The 8,011-nt window shown below is 54.4% G+C and overlaps 1 protein-coding gene across 1 annotated transcript in view; it reads left to right on the top strand.

Annotated features, from left to right (window-relative positions):
- The window catches only part of MMP17 (matrix metallopeptidase 17), a 22,890-nt gene that overhangs the window by 11,743 nt on the left and 3,136 nt on the right, over positions 1 to 8,011 (top strand). Inside the window, exons 4-8 of the mRNA XM_003792908.1 lie at positions 900 to 1,183; positions 2,157 to 2,333; positions 2,993 to 3,092; positions 4,862 to 4,944; positions 5,036 to 5,188. Coding sequence (XP_003792956.1) covers positions 900 to 1,183; positions 2,157 to 2,333; positions 2,993 to 3,092; positions 4,862 to 4,944; positions 5,036 to 5,188 — 797 coding nt within the window. The remainder of the gene's footprint in view (positions 1 to 899; positions 1,184 to 2,156; positions 2,334 to 2,992; positions 3,093 to 4,861; positions 4,945 to 5,035; positions 5,189 to 8,011) is intronic.

Here is an 8,011-nt window from a genome sequence, read left to right on the forward strand (position 1 = left end):
CTCAAGCGAGTCTCCTGCCTTAGCCTCCCAAGTAGCTGGGACCACAGGCACCCACCACAACGCCTGGCTATTTTTTGGTTGCAGCCATCATTGTTGTTTGGCAGGCCCGGACTAGATTCGAACCCACCACCTTAGGTGTACGTGGCTGGTGCCTTAGCCTCGTGAGCCACAGGTGCTAAGCCCAGGGGCTGCCTTAAATGCCCACACACCCGAGGCCTTGAGGCAGCAAGAGCTCTGGAGAGCCTGCTGCAGGCCTCCATCCAGCTCTGGTGGTGTGGGCAGCCCTTGGCCACACAGCAGTCTCTGCCTCCAGCTATACATGCTTCTGTCTGTGTGTCTGGTACTCTCTGCCTCTTGTAAGGGCACTCCCTAGAGTCAGGGCCACTCTAATCCTGTGTACCCTCATCTCAGTCCTCACCAAAAAAGACCCTGTTTCCTAGTTGGGCCACATTCTAAGGCTTCAGATGGACATGAGTTTGGTGGGCACTGTTTGACTCACTGGCCCTGGGTTGATCACCTTCTGCTGTCCCCTTGGGGTCAGAAATGACCCAGAAAGGCCTTCTTTGTGTGGGAGTAGATGGATAGGGGTTATGATGCACCCACAAAAAGGCTGGGGCTGATGGCTCTACTTGGAAGTGGACCCTTGTGTGCTGGGGGGTCTCAGCACATCCAGACTCTCACTGCTTCCATCTTCCTGCCCATCCTAAATGAACTGGGAAGGGAGGCTGGCAGAAGATCATGGGGTGCACCCTCGTGGATGCAGACACCCCCAGGCTGATCAGAGAGAACTTAGCCTTGGGGTGAAAAGGGTGCCCCAGGGGAGGTCCCTCAGCCCAGGGAGGGGGACAGTTGGCCTCTTCTCTGCTACTGGACTTGGGGCTCTAACCCGCACCCCACAGGGTCCGGACATTCCCACGGGACTCAGCCCTGGGCCGAGACACAGTGCGGGCGCTTATGTACTACGCTCTCAAAGTTTGGAGTGATATCACTCCACTAAACTTCCATGAGGTGGCAGGCAGTGCCGCCGACATCCAGATCGACTTCTCCAAGGCTGACCACAACGACCGCTACCCCTTCGATGGCCCTGGTGGTACTGTGGCACATGCTTTCTTCCCTGGTGACCACCACGCTGCGGGGGACACTCACTTTGACGACGATGAAGCTTGGACCTTTCGCTCCTCAGGTACGTCTGGGCAACACTGAATCCATGGGGACCCTTAGAGCCCAGGCTCCTCCAGACCCCTCAGTGCTGGAAGGAGTCAGACCAGCTTCAGGAGACTCAGAACTGCCATGGCCCTGTGTGCCCAGACCTGAACCCTGCGGCTATGGATGTGTTCATCTGCCAGGCTCCTTGGAACAGCTGATTCTGCCAGCTTAGGCAGGTCCTACCCATGAATCTGTAGGGACCCTGGGCCCTCACCGGTCTGTGGGCACCCACTCACTGAGCCAAACTTGTCTTGGCATCCAAGGGAGGGAGCAGAGGAAAGCTTGCAAGGCCATGTCTTACTGCTCATACAAGTCAGGGTCCCCGGGCTCAAGGGGTGGGAGAAGACTCAGCCCCTTGGTGAGAGAACAGGCAGAGCTCCCAGCACAGACATGGGCCTAGGAGAAACATGGGCCACACCCCAGCTCTAAAGGTGTTGTACAGACCCTAGCCTGTGGCTCTCTGTGACTATGGGTCCTGGGGAGCCCACCATAGCCCAGGAGGCCCGTGGTTTTCCACAATGTGGGAGGCCCAGCTTACCCTATGGGCCTGAGGTCAGCACCCTCATGTCCCAGAATCCACCTGACACTGTAGACCCTCTAGGACCTGGGGCCCAGGCGACAGAGCCTGAATTGTTCACACTGGGCTTGGGCAAAAATGTCATCACCCCACAAGTGGTGCAAGAGACCCCAGGAGAGCTTCATTGGAAACCTGGGAGGCAGTGAGCCTCAGAACCATGTGACCAGGGCCAGAGCCGTCATGGCACCCCTCAAAGTCCTCCATGAGAACCCTCCAAAGCACCCCATGACACTCTCAAGGCACCTCCCAAAGGCCCCCCACTGTTAACTCCCATGCCAGTCCAGCGCAGCCAAGACAGTGCTGCCCCAGCCCTGCCCTTACTCAACGGCAGGGCCTCTCTCTCCACTGGTTCACATGACCCCCTCGTCCCCAGATGCCCACGGGATGGACCTATTTGCAGTGGCTGTCCACGAGTTTGGCCATGCCCTGGGGCTGAGCCACGCAGCTGCTGCAAACTCCATCATGCGGCCGTACTACCAGGGCCCCGTAGGTGACCCACTGCGCTATGGTCTCCCCTACGAGGACAGAGTGCGCATTTGGCAGCTGTATGGTGAGTGTCCCCTGAAGCTAGATTTGGGGGCCCAGCACACTGCAGTGCCATGCGGTGGGGAGGGGAGAGACTAGTGAGTGGGTTGGGTGTGTAGAGCTGGCCCTGAGGTCCATGACGTCCCAGAGCCAAAGTCTATGTCCATCCCCCAAATATTTAGGGATGCCCTGGCACCCATTGGCATGTTCTCAGTCTCTGTAGATCAGCCTCTTCTGGGTGTTTTTGCAGGTGAGTCATCACATGGCCTTGTGTCTCTGGCCCTTCCTCTGGGTGCTGTGAGCTCAGGGCTCATCATGTAGCAGCAGGATTTTCTTTTTTTCCATCCATTCCTGGTGAACATGTGGATTTTTTCACCTGTGGCTTTTGTGGATGGCGCTATAAACGTGGGCTTAGGAGTTTTTGTTGGAAACCTATTTTCATTTCTTCTGGGCACATATACCTGAGAGGGGTTTCAAGGCCATGTTTAGACACCTGCCTTTAATTCTGGGGTTCTGGGTGCTCTGTGCACATGCTGTCTGTGGCTGTGCCCACACCTGACCTGGGGATGCTCAGCCTATAAGTGGTGGTTTGGCTCCCATCCCTGGGACTCCCAGAGGGACTGGAACGCGGGAGGGAAGTCAGGTATTCCTGGGTCCCCCACACACTCTCCTTATCTCCCACAGGTGTGCGGGAGTCTGTGTCCCCCACGGTCCAGCTGCACACTCCGGAGCCCAAGGAGCCTCCTCTGCTTCCAGAGTCCCTCGACAACCGGTCCAGCATTCCGTAAGCTGCAGGCACACTGTTACCTCACACTGTGACCTGTCTGTCCTCATCCAGAGCTTCCCGCCTTGGGCTACTTTGCACCAGACAGAGGTTTACAGTCCTGAGAAGCACACACCTATGCTGGCTGCCTGGGCCTTAAACAAGGGAAACACCTGCTTTCCCACCAGGGAGCCCAAGTAGAGACACTGAATTTCTTTTTTTTTTTTTTTTTTTGTGACAGAGTCTCACTTTATCTCCCTCAGTAGGGTGCTGTGGTGTCACAGCTCACAGCAACCTCCAACTCCTGGGCTTAGGTGATTCTCTTGCCTCAGCCTCCGGAGCTGCTGGGACTACAGGTGTCCTCCACAATACCTGCCTATTTTTTTGTTGCAGTTCGGCCGAGGCCGGGTTCAAACCTGCCACCCTCGGTATATGGGGCCAGCACCTTACCCACTGAGCCACAGGTGCCTCCCAGAGACACTGAATTTCAAACATGGTTTCTTCTCACCCCTCCTTCCTATCACCTGCTGCATAACACACAGCCCAGTGCTGTCAGACACCCCCATAGCATCAAGTTCCCAGCTTCCATGGGTCTGAAAGTCATATGGGGCGTGAGGTGGCTGGCTGCTTCTCCACAGTAGCAGAGACAGTGACACTTAGAAGACTGGGGCACCTAGACTGATACCTGTTGCATGGGCGGGCCTGACTCAAGGGCTGGGCTCAGCTGGGATGGTCAGCTCGGCCCGCATCTGGGCCCATCCATGAGGCTGGATTCCAGAGGGAATGTCTGAGAGCCAGAGGCCATGCTGTGTTAGCTGCCTCACTACCCTCTGCTCAGGCACACATGGAGGCAGCCGTGGTCTTACAGGGATTGGTTTCAGTTTTCCACAGTGCTACTCCAACTTGGTTTTTTCCTTAAAGTTACTTATTTTTGAAATGGGTGACACAAGCCAGTGACACAAGATTCAGAAGGTTCATAAAGCACCTGCTGTGAAAAGGTCAGTTTTTCCGAACAAACCCCCAGCATCGATCTCCACCCTGGGAGCAAGCATTTGTGTGCGTGTACTGCCTTCCAGACATATTCCACACTTCTGTACCAAAAGGCAGTTGCACACGTGTGTGTAATCACAGAGCCACTCCTGCCATGCATGGCTCTGCATGTGGCTTCCTCGTGGTGGCCCTTGACAGACCTCTATCTGTCTATGATAACTGGCCACCCTCACTGGAGCTGGGTACCCACACTGGCATCATGGGCCACTCTGTATTTTTAGCATCCTCTCTTAGTGGACGTTTACCTTGTCCCTGGTCTCTTGCCATTACAAATAATGATGCGGGCTGAGTGCCATGGCTCCCACCTGTAATCCTAGCACTTAGGATACTGAGGAGGGAGGATCACTTGAAGTCAATAGTTTAAGAACAGCCTGGGGAACATATAGAGAACCTGTTTCTATAAAAGTATGTATATGATGATGCTATGAACACACTTTCTACAGGGCGAAGTTATAGAACTAGAGCGGGTCCCATGTGCACATAGCCTTAGGTAGACAGTCCCCAACCAACCTCTTGGGAACCACATGAGCTTCCACTTTGCTGTTTGCTCAGAGGGCAGATCCTGGCCAGCCTGTGAGACAATGGATGTACCCTCTCATTATAACACCCCTTTCTGACTGCTATACTGCATGGAACCCCCCAGGCAAGGATGGGGCACCCTCCAAGGATGCCTGTCCCATGGTTTGGTGAAGCAGGGGTAGGGCTGCCTCCCCACCCACCCGGTCCCCTCTGTCTCACAGGCCCCGGAAGGATGCACCACACAGGTGCAGCACTCACTTTGATGCGGTGGCCCAGATCCGAGGAGAAGCTTTCTTCTTCAAAGGTAAGCAGGGATACTGCAGCCAGTGGATAGAAGGGGGTCGCACTTGCGCCAGACCTACCACCTGCAGCCTCACCTTCCCTGTGTCCCCCAGGCAAGTACTTCTGGCGGCTGAACCGAGACCGGCACCTGGTGTCCTTGCAGCCGGCACAGATGCACCGCTTCTGGCGGGGCCTGCCACTGCACCTGGACAGCGTGGACGCCGTGTACGAGCGCACCAGTGACCATAAGATCGTCTTCTTCAAAGGTGTGTGGCCTCCCCAGGACCCCTGCAGGCCTCGCTGGGCACAGCACCCAGCCTAAGTCAGCTGGAGCTGGCTGAGAGCACAGAGCACGGGGCAGCTTGGTCTTGAACCAAGTGCCACTACAGGTACACAAAGGACAAGGCAGATGAAAATCCCTGCCCTCACTCAGGCAGGGGTCCCCTGCGAAATAGTGAAAGTAACTAGGAGGTTTGTCTCAGGAGGGTCATAACAATGAGAGGTGAGGGGTAATGGGACGAGGCCCCTGTGGGGTAATGGGAGAGGACTGAGCAGAGACCAAGGGGGTGGTATTGCACACAGGGAGCTGTTGGTGCAGAGACTGGCAGCAGGGACAGTCCTGGTGAGTGCCAGGACCTCAGGCTAGAGCTACAAGGGAGCCCAGGAGGCAGGGGGATGTGCACGCAGTATTTTTGCAATTTTTCTGAGAGAGCAGGGCTGAGTGTGGGGGTGGCTAGCTCTCTCTAGGCCCCACCCCAGCCACCAGTTCCAGGCCACATCTACATGATGCAGACGTTTCTCTCACGTCATCTCTGTCAAGGGCAGGAAAAGGAGGGCTCAAGGCAGTATACAGCTGTGGATGTTTCCTGGGCCCACAAGGACAAAGGCTCACACACTGGAAACAGCGGGAATGTGTCCAAAGGCTGGAAGTCCCAGATCAATGGCTGGGCAGGTGACTCCCAGAGGCTCTGAGGGAGCTCCCAGGCCCCCACCCTCAGCCTCTGTCTCCACACCTCCTTTCCCTATACTGGTGGCAGCCATTGATTTAAGTTCGCCCTCATCTTCACTGATCATACCTGCAAAGACCGTGTGTCCAAGGTCACACTCTCAGGTTCTGGGAGCATGTGAATTTCGGGGGACACCATGCTACTCAGAGCAGTGGCTACTTCCACAAACACGAGAAGACCCTGTTTCTTTGAGAAGACAAAAAACATTCCACATGTCTGTGATGGGAACCAAGTCCTCACTCATTCACAGCCCCACCTATCCCCTACTGATGTCAGAGGCAGACACCTGGGCACTGCAGGCTTCCTGGAGCCACCATGCAGGAAGCTGCTGCCGTGAGTCTGACTCTTCCTGAAGATTTAGCCAAGGCCTTGGGGTGAGCATGGCCCATGAGGTTGCCCACAAAAGATCCCATGTAATAAAAGGGGACCAGTCTCGGCGCCTGTGGCTCAAGCGGCTAAGGCGCCAGCCACATACACCTAAGGTGGCGGGTTTGAATCCCCAGCCCGGGCCCACCAAACAACAATGATGGCTGCAACCAAAAAATGGCCAGGCATTGTGGCGGATGCCTGTGGTCCCAGCTACTTGGGAGGCTGAGGCAGGAGACTCGCTTGAGCCCAGGAGTTGGAGGTTGCTATGAGCTGTGATGCCATGGCACTCTACCCAGGGGGATAGCTTGAGGCTCTGTCTCAAAAAAATAAAATAAATAAAAGGGGACCAGGCTCAGCACCCGTAGCACAGTGGTTACGGCGCCAGCCACATACATTGAGGCTGGCAGGGTCAAATACAGCCTGGGACAGCTAACCAACAATGACAACTGCAACAAAAAATAGCCAGGTGTTGTGGCAGGCGCCTGTAGTCCCAACTACTTGGGAAGCTGAGGCAAGAGAATCGCTTTAAGCCCAAGAGTTTGAGGTTGCTGTGAGCTATGACACCACTGCACTCTACCCAGGCTATTGAGACTCTGTCTCAAAAAAAAAAAGAAAGAAAAGGGGACCAGCAGGTGTCCCAGCAAATTTCAATGTTATTCATATTTTGTGTTCACTTTGATGAAACATCAGCTTTCAAAGAAAACGTGCACAAATAAGTGAAGGTGCCGTTTTCCTAATTTTTTCCTTTCCTTCACACAAATAGTAGGCAGCCATACCCACTGCTCCACCCCCTCGCCATTTTCTCTTGCTGTACTAGGGAGATCAGTTCATATCTTTGCCTAAAGAGCCTCCTCATCTTATCAACATGTATTTTGAAAAACAAATTTTAACTTCCAGAAAAATTGCAAAAATACTGTATCATGCTCTAGGTTCAAATACCCACGTCCTCTAGGTTCACCATGCTAAGGCTCTCGCTCCTCCCTCCCTCCTTCCCTTCCTTCCTTCCTTTCTTTTCTTTCTCTCTTGAGAAGGAGTCTTGCTCTGTTGCCCAGGCTAGAGTGCAGTGGAGCTATCACAGCTCCCTGCACTCTCATCCACCTTGGCCTACCAAGTTTCTGGGACCACAGGTGGCACCCTGCCTGGCTTCCTCTGCCTTCCTTTTCCTGAGCCTGTTAAGAAAGAGTTGCAAAAGCTGGACACAGTTGTGGCACCTGTAATGTCAGGTACTTGGAGGCTGAAGCAGGAGGATCTTTTGAGCCCAGGAGGATGAGACCAGCCAGAGCAACACATTGAGACCCTATCTCTAAAGAAAAAACAAAAAAATTAAGTTAAAAAAAATTTATTTTCAGGCTCGGTGCCTGTAGTACAGTGGTTACCGCTCCAGCCACATACACAGAGGCTGGTGGGTTCGAATCCGGCTTAGGCCAGTTACGACAACAATGACAACTACAACAAAAAAGTAGCCAAGTGTTGTGGTGGGCACCTATAGTCCCAGCTACTTGGGAGGCTAAGGCAAGAGAATTGCTTAAGGGAGGCATCTGTGGCTCAGTGAGTAGGGCGCCAGCCCCATATACCGAGGGTGGCGGGTTCAAACCCAGCCCCGGCCAAATTGCAACAAAAAATAGCCGGGCGTTGTGGCGGGTGCCTATAGTCCCAGCTACTTGGGAGGCTGAGGCAGAAGAATCGCCTAAGCCCAGGAGTTGGAGGTTGCTG

The sequence above is a fragment of the Otolemur garnettii genome, unplaced genomic scaffold, assembly GCF_000181295.1.
Source record: "Otolemur garnettii isolate 467f Iridium unplaced genomic scaffold, OtoGar3 scaffold00062, whole genome shotgun sequence".
Classification (NCBI taxonomy): Eukaryota; Metazoa; Chordata; class Mammalia; order Primates; family Galagidae; genus Otolemur; species Otolemur garnettii.